General features: G+C 42.6%; 1 protein-coding gene across 1 annotated transcript; it reads right to left on the bottom strand.

Annotated features, from left to right (window-relative positions):
* Window positions 1–309: 309 nt before the first annotated feature.
* Window positions 310–12,489, bottom strand: LOC307263484 (TBC1 domain family member 10A-like). Its single transcript, XM_080044631.1, has 9 exons — window positions 11,798–12,489; window positions 10,185–10,284; window positions 8,315–8,422; window positions 7,563–7,669; window positions 7,353–7,467; window positions 6,228–6,293; window positions 5,586–5,775; window positions 5,338–5,492; window positions 310–3,687 (listed from the first exon to the last, which is right to left on the bottom strand). Exons 1-9 carry the CDS (start codon window positions 11,977–11,979, stop codon window positions 3,010–3,012), a joined length of 1,701 nt encoding a protein of 566 aa, XP_079900757.1. The 5' UTR covers window positions 11,980–12,489; the 3' UTR covers window positions 310–3,009.
* Between the last annotated feature and the right edge of the window lie 15 nt (window positions 12,490–12,504).

Below are 12,504 nucleotides of genomic sequence, written 5' to 3'. Positions count from 1 at the left end.
AGGCTTAAAAGTAGAACTGACATGTCAACTGCCTTCGTTGAAGCCTGACTGCAATTATAACAGTGACTTTGAGTTACTTTAGTTTTGATACATTTATAATGCAAAAGAGGCATGAGTGTAACATTATTAAAAATGCAGATCAATGAACAACTGCTATGTTTCAAAATGATGACTGTGCTGCTCCCTCTGGTGGTGAAAACAAGACAGACAAGGGAAATACAGGCAGAAAGCTCAATGTGTTCAATGGTTCAAAATGCATTTGACCCACAAGAAGGTAAGCAATAACACATGCAACACAAAAGGTTTCAAGTTGGCTTTGAACAAAAGTTTATTTGTGAAACAATGATGCATATTGCCACATGGTTGTCAAACATCTCCATTATAACCCTAGTGTGAATGGTAAAATAATACCAATCCGTCTTTAGAGTAAGACAAACGTTGGTAACGTTTTCACTGGCAAAAGTTACCCATTAGATTTCAGATTAACTTTATCCTCCCTTAGTATTATACAAATGCTGAGCTAAAATATGCGGTCCTACACTTCAAACGGTAAAGAGATGCCCCCTCTGCAGTTTCTCCAACTGCTCAATAAAATATACCAAGAAAGATTGAAAAATAGATTTCATTACAAAACAAATTGTTATTTTACATGTTATATCTACACAATAAGCGTTAAATTAAGAGAGATCATCAGCGAAATGTGAGGTTTGTAATATAAGCAATTAGAAAACTATTGCATACAGGTGACTGCTTGAAAACGCTTTCTCCTTTTTAAAACCCCTTATTCTATAAAACTGAAAATTACATGCATTTTTTTTTTAGCAGATGGATTTTTTAGATTAATTATATACACAAACACATTTAACACATGGTGTGCTTATGCTTGTCAAAAAAAACTCCCTTTACCTTTTATCATTGTGAAGTTAGAAAACGGACTGGGACCATCACAATTTTTTTTTTGTCATGTCTCCAGAGTAATTAACCAGCTTTATCGTAACATGATCCCCTCTTGAATGCACTAACAGAATAAGCCTGGTGGTCACAGGTAGCGGTCGAAGGTAATCTAAAAACAATAGTCTGTGATCTGCTTTGGAAATTCTAGCTAAATATATATTTTTTTTTAAGTCAAATGGACCCAACACAATAAGATCTGCTCGGCTCCAACTGGATATTTTGAGCAATACCAAGAGGAAGGTCAGCACCATTAGGTGATTTGCAAATCGCTCACTGTCCAAAGAAAACACAAGCACAAATACATATATACATAGGTTTGCGTTTGGCAAGAGACAGCTGTTAAACTGATTAGCTTTTAACAGGGCAGGAATGGGGCAACACAGTGAGCAATGTGCAAGTGTTCCTCTTCTCTGCTGCCAAAGCTACATGAATGACTGCTGCTCTAAAGTGGCTGGGAGTGCCTGGCACAGTGAATATTGGCGTTTAAACATCATCAATCCAACCAATGGCTGAATTAACGTGACCAAAGTGCACTAGCAGGGCATGCACAAACATATTTCATGTTGTAACTGTTCTTTTAATAAATAGTGCTTGTAGAAAAAGACTCAAACATGAACGCGATGTGGCATGAATCAATTCATGATTAAAGATGATTAGGAATATAAAAAAAACTTAAAGCAAACATTTTCCTACTGGAGAAAAACATAAACTCAATCTCAGAGTAATAGCTCCCAAACTATGTGAATTCTTAAAAGAATCCCATCTCTGCTGAGATCAGCTAAAACAACAAGGAATGTAACAGGAACTACAGCTGAAACCACTGCAAGGCTGCCTTCTAGTGGACAAAACTAATAATGGCGTAAGAAGTTGACAAGCATGTAGAGTTTCATCAATTCACATCCACTGCTGCTCAGTATTCCTCTGATGATCACAATAGTGTTGAGTCATGCTAGTGAAAATGTATAAAGAAACCGCATAAGCTGTAGCCTCTCATTGCGCCACAAGTCCCATTCAAAACTCTTAACACACACATGACTTTGCTCCCAATAACTCAGTAACATGTCTCCCTTACAAGCGGAATACTAAGACTTCAGGTCAGAATAAAAGTGTCAAGCATCAAGAGGAGGTAACATCAGCTTCATGTGGAGAAATGGCGCAAGCATCAAGGTAGTTTAGCACTTTGCAATGATGCTTTAGTGTATAGAGACAATAGTATAGGCAGAAACGGTGTCTATAATCAATACATGAGTAATAAGGAGTCCAACGATAGAATATTAGTGAAGCTGGCCAATCAGAGACCTTGGCAAGGCTGGCTAAAGGGTGCTGGTGCTTGGTCCAAACGTACTCCTTTTCCACTGAGGCAGTTAGGGGCCGGTGCCCTATCAAGAACCAGTTATTTGCTTTTCCACTGTGAGGGGACCGATTCCCAGTTACGGCAGGGGCCAGGGGCGGGATTATCGTAACCAACCAGACAAACTCAAACTTTATTACCACCATAATTAAAAACCCTGCTACTAGGGGGCGCTTGTGGTGTAGTGGTTAGAGCGTGTCCCCCCATGAGGCTCAGTCCTCTTTGCAGCAGATCCGGTTCGAATCCGACCCGTGGTCGTTCTCTGCATGTCATTCCCCTCTCTTCCCCATTTCATTTCTGTCTCTCTGCCCTTTCAAATAAAGTATTGAAAATGCCAAAAAATTACCGTAAAAACAAAACAGAGTTACTATGACACATAATCAAAACATAATCCCCAACAGTAGCGATGAAAACGAGCAGGGCACATACGCTGGATAAGTCATGTTTGGTTAACGGAGCAAAGCCAGAGAGGACACCCGTCAAAATATGAAGTATCTGCTGCGATTGTTGTGGTTGTAAAGCTAGCGCTAGCCGGGAGAGCTGCGACGCACACAGGCGTATACAGCGACGTCATGACGTGGCTCTCTAGCCTGTGGAAAAGCAAACGGGTCCTTAATAGGTTCCCAAGTTAAACCAGCAGCAAACCGGCAGAACTAGAAACTGGTTCGCGTTGGTGGAAAAGGGGTAACTGACTGGCTGTAGAGCTACAGGTATGTATCCAGCTCTGTGCTGCTAAGGCTTTGTGTGGATCGCTGAAGAGGAGATTCTTTGGCAGGGGGAAGGTCTGTAGGAGGCGTTTGCTGCTGGTGAGGTGAACCTGATTTAGTCTCTGGCACTGTTTCTGGTACTGTTTCTGGTGCGGTCTCTTGTACGGTTTCTGGTACAGTCTCTGGCACAAGTTCTGGTACGGTCTCTGGCACTGTCTCTGGTACGGTCTCTGGCACTGTCTCTGGTACTGTCTCTGGCACAAGCTCCGGCACTGTTTCTGGTACAGGGAGCGCTACAGTCTCTGGAGTCTGGCGGCTGACTGGAGGTGGGGCGGGGGGTTTTGAGGGCGGTGGTGGAGGTGTAGGGTCACTGGGAAGAGAGTAAGGGTTAGGGATCTCCTCAATGGGCGGGGATTTCTTAAGGCTGCCCCTCCTCTTCCTGCTCTTCTTGTCCTCCTTGCCCTTGGTGGTTGTGGGCAGAGGCTCCTCGATGATGATGGTGGGGTTCTGCTGCAGGTCCTGGCGTCTGGGCGGCTCGGCCAACATGATGAGCCGAGCGCCGTGCAGCCTCGGCGGAGATTTGAAATTCAGCTCACCGCGGTTCTTCTTCCAGCGCTTCAGCTGGCTGTAGTTCTCCCGCTCCACGTCGCGCGCCGTCACCGGCACTTCTAGGATCTGTCAACAGGAAGAGACACGTCAATCAGGTCACAGATGGGAGACTTTAAAAGGCCCCTGTAAACCCAAAGCCACAAAAATCCTTCTAACCACGTCATTTGGAGGAGTTGGTTGCATGATAGTAAGCATCTGAAAAGAGTTAGGCATATTTATTGATCCCAAATAAGAAGATACAGTCACGTCAGTTTGATAAACTTTACAAAAATTCGGTTTAGATGAGGGGGGGCTAGCCGCTATGCTCTAGTCTAGTTCTTATTACACAATACATTTTTTGAACCAATCAAGGCAGTTCTCTGCCAGGAAGTTCTATCGAAACAATGAATGTTGACATGGAGACTGTTTGGACACCTTTATCCAAGTTTTAATGTGAATGAACATTTATTTCCAATAACATTTTTGTAAAAGTTTAATGAGACACCCAAATAATATGTATTGACTTTTACTATAGATCATTTTAAAAATGTGGAGCAAAAAGGATCCACACTGGAAAATACAGTATGTCCCTTCCATGTTTGACCACTGTGTAAAAATGTGAGCGTTGTACAGTAAATGCCAAAGGGCTTCCAGGGCTGGTGTGGATGCATGGTCACCCACAGTCAATGCAAGCCTGCCTATAAGAGACGCTTTTGTTAGTGTGGACTGAGACTCAAACAAAGCTTGTCCAAGGAACCAGACACTGGCCAGCCAGCCCTCTGCTCAATTGGCCTCTGTATCATTTCACTACTCAGAGTCTCTGTGGTTTCCTCCACTGCATTTCTGAGCAGCCTTTGTTCATGAGTGACACAACACTCCACTACATCATTGAAGGATTAGGCCAGTGTAAAATGACTTCTTGACATTAACAAAGACTTCCCATGTCTTTGGAAAACCTGTCATGCCGTTCATGTTGAAAAAGTGTGGAACGACATTCTGAGCCATAGAAATATGGGGATGTATGAATGCCTTTATTTTTTCCAAATAAACTATTTCTAACTTCTGGGTTCCATTCCAATACATCCCTTGTTGATTTTGGTTTGATTTGACAGACTTTTTAAACAAAGATGGGTCCAAAAAAAACTTCCAATACCCTGGCAACTAGTCGACGACAACCAAAACTGCTTGATCCATTTTGCCTCCTTTAAGTGGTTACGAGGAACTTTTACCTTTTGTTGATTCTAGCGTTCCCTTTTGACATAGGCAATGTGTTTTAATGATAACAGCGCCTGCTGTCCTGAAGCTCTTTGCTAGCATGTGCTGGTAGCACAGGCATTTGTTTTGGAAGCAAGGTTGATTTATGATGCTTATGATTTATGAACAGCCATGCAACAACTGAAATCATCATTGGCACATGTTCTTAACGAGTGACAACTCAGTTAAAAGCAATCCTGAAATTGAACAATTGGATTGTAGTTTTCATTAAATGGCATTCCAGGCTCAGGAATGAAAAATATAATGATGACAAGAAATGATTTGAACTATTATGCATGGCCCTGCTTTTGTGTGACATTCAGTTTTTGGCTCTAATCCTACTGAAGCTCGTGGAGATGGTGAAAATCCTGCATTGACAATTAAGCAGGGTGAATGTTTGTGAGCTGGAACACACACTCTGGTTAAAAGGATTGTCTAGAAATCTAGTAACAAACTCCCATGCTGCTGTTCCTGTGCCATTACCTCTCTGACGAGGAAGCCCTCCTGCATGTATCGAGGCTCAATGGCCCTGAGAATCTCCATGGATTCATACTGGCCCTGGCAGGCCTTCAGCTTCTCCCGGGTTCCCAGCATGCACTTCAGCAGCACCAAACCAACACGGAAGATTATCTTGACTCCTGCGAATAGGGAGAAGAGTCAGCCACGTGGTTGAGTATCAGTGTGTGACAAAAGCTCTACAACATCTTGGAACCACTAGAAGATATTGTTACCGTCACAGAGGAACATGTCCCAGACACGCAGCACAGAAGCCCAGGGCAGAGTCCTGGAGAAGGCACACATAAACCATTCAGTCATGTAGAGGATGGGGTCTATCTTGTGTTTCTCCAGATGGCGGTAGGCCAGAGGGCAGACGCGTCGCAGCAGCGCGTTCAGAATCTCTCCATCTAACTGTATAGCTTCCTGAAATAGACACAGGTAGGAAAGCATTAGCAAGAGAAAACAAAAGCCATTGTACTCACTGGGCTGAAACCTGATATACATGTGGATGGATGTTCAAAAAGAAGCTAAATGCATCATGTTGTTGGTCCATGAACAAACATTTCTTCAAAGTCAAACCTGGTACGATTCAAAATGAAGAGAATACAAAAGCACTAATCTGAACCACAAGAGAAATACAGAAGATAGTTTACCCATGTTGTAAGGCAAGTCAGTAATCCAATGTTAAATCATGGTCTGACCAGAATGACAATGGCCCCTTCAGTTCCATCAGTTAATTATAAACACGGGATTCCCCAGTCAAAAAAAATGTATTATTGTTTTTGTAATAGCAAAGTCAGACGAAATTATTTTCTCCCTTTGTTTCCAACACCTGGTCATGTCATCATACATGCTTGAAAGTGTGTCAGTCTCACCAGGCCAGGACTGTAGTAGCCAGGAAGATACTTCTCACAAATCTGGACCAGCCCCCAGAAGGCATCCTGAGGAAACACAAACATAGATGACGTCAGGAAACTAAGTGGAACTGTTCCGCTAAGCAGGACATTTCAGTGTGTTCACGCCGCAGGCAGGTCACTAGCGGAAATTCTGACATTGATCGTAAAAGGAAAAAGCTAAAAAGCTAGCCACTTGTTTTCTTCCACCATAACAATGCACTTCTGATGTGTAGAGCATACCACATTACTACAATACAAAATAAAAAGGTAACACCTCATTGACAATAACTGTTTAGGACAACTTTCCCCAGGACAGGTTGAACAGTTTTGCATTTGTATAAGCTTAATACACTTGCCATTTTTAGAGCTCTTTTAGTTAGACTTCAAAACTCACATAACAAAGTGATAATTTTCAGATCAGTAGACAAAACACACACACACACACACACACACACACACACACACACACACACACACACACACACACACACACACACACACACACACACACACACACACACACACACACACACACACACACACACACACACACACACACACACACACATTAAATTAAGAATAGAATTGATGATAGCATCAGATGACACTTAGGAGGAAAATATCAATGGACACAAGTCACACCGTCTATTGACTCACGGAAGAGTTATTATTATGTGTTCCATTGGAATGAAGGGTTAACAACCATTAGAAAATCTACATCCACACCCAACACAGTAACCATGACTGTTAATGGTCATAACGCTCTGTTAAAGTTCAGTGTCTGGAGCAGCTCAGGATTTATCTCCAGATGACGTCATGTGTACAGTCTGTCTCTGTGCAGCTTAAAAATAGACTTTTCCAAGGTCACACAATTAAAAGCAGAGCAGTAAAATATAAAAGAAGCAGCATGTGTGGGGTTATATTGTAGATTTCACTTCTAAAAGACCGAAATAAATAAAAACACGCCTTCAGAACACAAGCCTTTCAGCACAGGACCAGGCAACCAATTAACTCCACGGCAAACACAGTATTGTTAAGCCTAATAAAAATATGATGACAGGCAGCACATTGAACAAAGCGATTGTATATGTTGTGTGCGAGTACCTCAGCTGGCATGTGCATGAGCAACACAGCAGCGATGGGAGCCTGAGCCTGGCAGTATCCCTCCTCTGGTCTGTACAGAGTGTAGGCCTTCAGAACACGGAACAGGTCCTGCTGCCTGTGGACGGTCAATGCCCCAGTAAACACATTAGCTAGAGACAAGTCATTCCAGTGTATAATGTCAGTCAGATCACACCGTGACAGACAGCTTACCCGTGTCCTCCCCGTGATACAAACATCTCATGGAAAGGAAACTGTCGATGGAGGTCTTTCTCAATCACATCCACCCATTTAGGGTCTCCGGCCTGGCTATCCAGCTCCTGACAAAAGACAAATGGCGGAGACTGTTAGATCCCTATATTCCACAGTTTTGGATCATCTCTATAGTTCACTCAACACAGAATTACCTCTTGCTATAAAATAGTGCATTACTGCTAAAGAATAAAGGCTCTATTATTTGCCCTTAAAAGCTATAGTGCGTAACTTCGGTCACCCCCCATGAGGAATTTTGAGTTATTACAATAACACTGTCAGCTCATCTACATGAGGTAAGCCTTCGATTTTAAAACTTCTGCTGTATGTCCAGGTTTTTTCTTAGGAGTAGAATCAACAACTGAAACATAACTTGGGCCCCTTTTGGGGATTTTTCGGAGGTCCTGTGCCAGTGTCAGAGGGCGACACCAGTTTGTGAACACTGCCGTACTGAACAATACAGAGTTTTGTGGAGCTGATGGGCTTATTCTACTTTGTGTCAACTCGATTGGCAATGGCTTGAATGTAACTGACATTCATTTATATGAAATAGTTACGCACTGTAGCTTTAGACATCATTTCATTTTTCAACTTACAGAACTCGCCCTATGTAGAGCAACAACTGGCATGGCCACAGTTTCTCTAACAATTTAAGATGAAATGAGCCCAAAATACGCAGTGAGGAGGAAGTGAAAGATAAACAGCTCTCTGACCTGAAACTTTCCTTGATTCTGCTCTTTCTTCATCTTCCCACCAGACAGGTAGAGCCAGGCACGGCCACGCAGGGCCGGAGGGATTCCCTTCTGGCACCGCAGCCTCACCTGCACCACACAGAGGAACAAAGGGGTTCACCAAATACAGCAGGACACAACCCCAGACCCAGGCTCCCCTTAGGCCAAGAAAGGCACTATGCCATCTGGTAAAGTATGTGCAGTCAGTGGTCAAAGCCACGAGGCTGTCAGGTATTGGTTCCTTTTTCTTGAATACATGAGAAATGCAGTTATCTGTTCAAACTAAAGAGACAGCTCACTGTCATTCAAAGGCCTTTCTGACAGATAAATCAGATGATAAACTCACAGTGAAAGAACCAGCATATATCCACTTGTACTTACTTTTCAATAATACATACACACATACATAATGTGTTGGTTCTTGACATGTCACAGGAGAGGAATCCCAGGTGTAAATAATGACATTTATAATGGGACCAGAACACTTGACAGGATCATCTTTAATGAGATAAGTAACACCTGCTTTTTCAGTTAGTATGACAGGTTGAGAATAATTAGAAGTGGCGGCTGTTTGATCAAAGACCTGTACCATCTGTCAAGCAAACGCCCCTGGTGATTAAAAATAATTACTACAAATAAGTCATTAACTTTTTTGCTTGCTGTATTTTGTTTTGGTCCACCTTCACTATAATGAATTGGCAAGAAATGATCCACATCTCAGAATACTGTATATAACATCCATTATTGGTCCTCAATAAGAATGTAACCCTGGAGGGGGCACACAGATATACTGTAGTTGTTCGGAGGGAAATGGGTTTGGCCAAAGATACCTGGACTTAATCATTCATGTACACACACTATAATCTATGAAAGTCCACCGAGACACTTACTCAAGAAAATCACTAATTTCTGTTTTGTTGTTGCTTAGTGTGCAATGTACATGGACTGTATGTAGTTGCTGTATGCAGTGATACAAAAAAACATTGCCTTGGAATACCTTAAGATTTACTTGGGCAGGGTGTCCAAGTGTAGGTGATGCTACTGTATAATCTGTCATACAGTTACAAGCCACTCTTTACACAATAGATTGGTTGAACTGAAATACAAATTTTATTTAAATGTTCTTTGCTGATAAGAAGCTGGCACACCTCCCCAAGGAGAGTACAAGGTCAGTGAGAAGTTACTGTGAACCACAATAAGAAATCGGTGACCCTAACCTTCACTTCCCAAACTTAGTACCTCCCCATATACATACCCCATGCCAATGAAAACTGCTCTTGGCTCAATCAAACCAGTAGTTCTCCTTCTTGTGAGGGGCTTTTAACTCGGCAGAACTGTTTTGCACTTGAGTGCAGCTATAGTATATTCCCCACAGCACCTTCATAACATATTTGTCTCAAGAGGGAAGTCAATGCCCCGCCCTGATTCTGAGACTGTCAATCTGTCACATGGTGCGTGGGGCGATAAAGGGATGTGTTGTGTCCTGCCCTAGCTGCTGCTGCTGACTCATGGAAATGAGGTGAAGTTGCGGCTCTGTGCCGAATTGCCGAGAGTGTTTTCGCACCGAACCGGTTAGACCAGCGAAGCTGCAAACAATGTGTCCACAAAAGACTTGTCCTTGTGCAATCAAATACTTGAGCAATGCCATTTGCCGTGTCTAATCATGTGCACAATTACACTATAGATTGAACAACTGCTGCCTAGAGACAGTGAGAAACTATGCTTTTGAAAAAAAAAAAAAAAACAGAACCAATTCAGATTGGAATTATACGCATGGTTAGCGCTGTACAAGACATACAAACAAGCCAGTTGACATTTGTGTGTTACAGAGTTAAAGGTTGGTGCTGCTGACCTTATTGAATCTCTTGATCATCCACTTGTCCCAGTGGCTGAGCATGTCCAGCCACTTCACCTCCCTCTGCCTGATCACCTCCGGAGGCACCACACGACCTCTGGGGACACAACGGGGAAAAGATACATTTGAGCATTATGCAAATTAGATAAAACATTTTTAAATTAATGAGACCGAACAACATCCATTCTTATTTTGGGAAGGGCGAGCATGGATCAACAATATTTGCCTTTAAAAAGTTATCTCTTCATTAGAACTCTTAATGGAGAAACAAAGTAATGCCTGTTGTTATTTGGGAGAATATAAAAAGAACAAGAGAAATCCTCTGAGAGGATGTACATCTTTCTTTGTGCCATCAGATCTGTGTGTGTGGCCGTCACTACTATGCAGTCAGTAAACTGCGCAATGACTCACAGATAACAACTACAATCCTGGCTTTGAGGAAACTATAAAAGACACACATACACACACACTCAGATCCTGACAATTTAATGGCAAGCTATAATGTAACCTCAAAGAGTTGCAGTGAGGATTTGACTGTCTCGTTATGTAATTTCACTTCAAAACGTTTGTAGGCAAGACAAATGAGGGACTGCACATGCTATTCTATAGCAATAAAAAAAATAAAAATAACGTAGGCAAGTCTAACCTTTGTTATGAATGAGGTTTGATGCTTTACTAAGCCATGTTATTATGTCATCGGCGAAAGCCTGTAATTGCAGTGTTCAAACGTCTTCAAAGAGCTTTTTTTTTATAAAGTTGGAGCAGCCCTCTTTCAGCTAAAGTAAAGCTGTAGGCTATGTGTTGGTGATCAGTACAATAGGATGCTCTAATTCAGCTTTAAAAAAGGAGTGATAAGTTACTTTCAATCACTGCCAAACGGTGCAAGTTAAACCCTGGACTGGTGACCACCTATGAAACTAGGAGCCAAAAGAGGCCCTCTAGTAACAGGGCACCGGAGCGCTGGCTCCAAGTCTGCCAAAACTCCCAAAAACAGGAAGCTCCCAGCCAGCGCTTGGCACAACTTTCACTCACTCCTTCCACTATTACAGAGCTGTAATGTAGACTGAAGGCCTCCAGTTAAAAAGGAAAGAATGAAAGGCCTTCTTAGAAAGAAAAAGAAAAACGTGTTCAAAGGTTATGCATACATTAATTCAAATGAAAACTGGCAACGCATAAGAGAAGTATGATTAGCTTTTTTTTTTTCTTTTACCATAAAAGAGCGGGGTAGAAAGTAATATCCGCATGAGACAGAAAGGTTTGCATGCCACAGTTAAGAAGACACATGCTACATTGTATCAGTCAATATTTATCAGTGAGCTCTAGCTTTTAAATGAGCCTTGTTGTTGTGTGATTCAAACACTAGAGATGATGTGAAACACACATTGTGCCACGCAGCTGGTTTGGAGCTAGTCTCGTGCAGAGGCGGTACGACAACAACATTATCTTCACTTGTGACCACTATAACTAGATTAAATGTCACACTCTAGCCCTGCTCCCAACCTTGGCTGACGTGGATGTTATTATGTAGGCTACTGTAACTATTTTAATTGGTCGAGCAAAACAACACAGATGCAGTTAAATGAATCAATGCAGAGTTGAACCAAACTTACGATTCCTCCGTGTACTGTTGTGCCCCACCGATAAACCCATATTTATCGGTCTGTCTGTCGCTGGTGAAGCCGTTGATTTCCGAGTCTGATCCCAGAGAGCTTTCATCGTCGAGTTGGCTGCTGCTGATGGTACTCCGGATGCTCTGCATCGATTGACGACGGCCGTTCAGTATTTTGGACATGGTAGCAGGAAAGCTAGCTGGCTAGCCAGGTTTAGCTAACGTCAACGAAGCTTGTTGACAGCCCAAAGTCAAAAGTGCTCCTGTGCATATGCCGACGAATCAAACAGCATCGACGCCATGATTTCTCGACTCGAGTTAAACTTTCCAGCTGCGGTTCTCTCCGTAAACGTTGTCTGACGCCCGGTTACAGCTGTGAGGCCACAACAAATAGGTTACGCTAGCTAGCTCAACTTGAAGGCAAATTCAGATTTAACATTAGCCGGCTAATGATCCGCTGCTAACGTGAAGTTAGCTTAAACTGCTCGTGCCAAACACAACCCAAACTATTTCTACAATGACCCCACCTTCGGCAAAAGTGGCGCTTTATTTTTACCCCTTTCTCATAGTAAGTCAATAAATAACTAAGCAGGTTCTTGCTAGCGTCGCCTTGGTCCTCTGTCCTGTCATCCCGAGTGTGCTGGACAGATTTCCTCTCGACCAGCGACCCTGTCTGTGTCGTCCTGGGGTGGATAGATTTACCGTCTC

This window comes from Ammodytes marinus (assembly GCF_949987685.1).
Source record: "Ammodytes marinus genome assembly, chromosome: 2".
Taxonomy (NCBI): domain Eukaryota; kingdom Metazoa; phylum Chordata; class Actinopteri; order Uranoscopiformes; family Ammodytidae; genus Ammodytes; species Ammodytes marinus.
The sequence above is the reverse complement of the archived record's forward strand: the minus strand, read 5'-3'. Positions and strand labels throughout refer to the sequence as shown.

Bases quoted from the DNA above. Each gene is read 5' to 3' on its own strand.
- LOC307263484 (XM_080044631.1), bottom strand. From the start codon at position 11,979: ATGTCCAAAATACTGAACGGCCGTCGTCAATCGATGCAGAGCATCCGG. The intron at 7,468-7,562 runs GTAAGCTGTCTG...GACCGTCCACAG, and splicing joins GTATCACGGGGAGGACACGG to GCAGCAGGACCTGTTCCGTG. The intron at 6,294-7,352 runs GTACTCGCACAC...GTGTTTCCTCAG, and splicing joins TCATGCACATGCCAGCTGAG to GATGCCTTCTGGGGGCTGGT.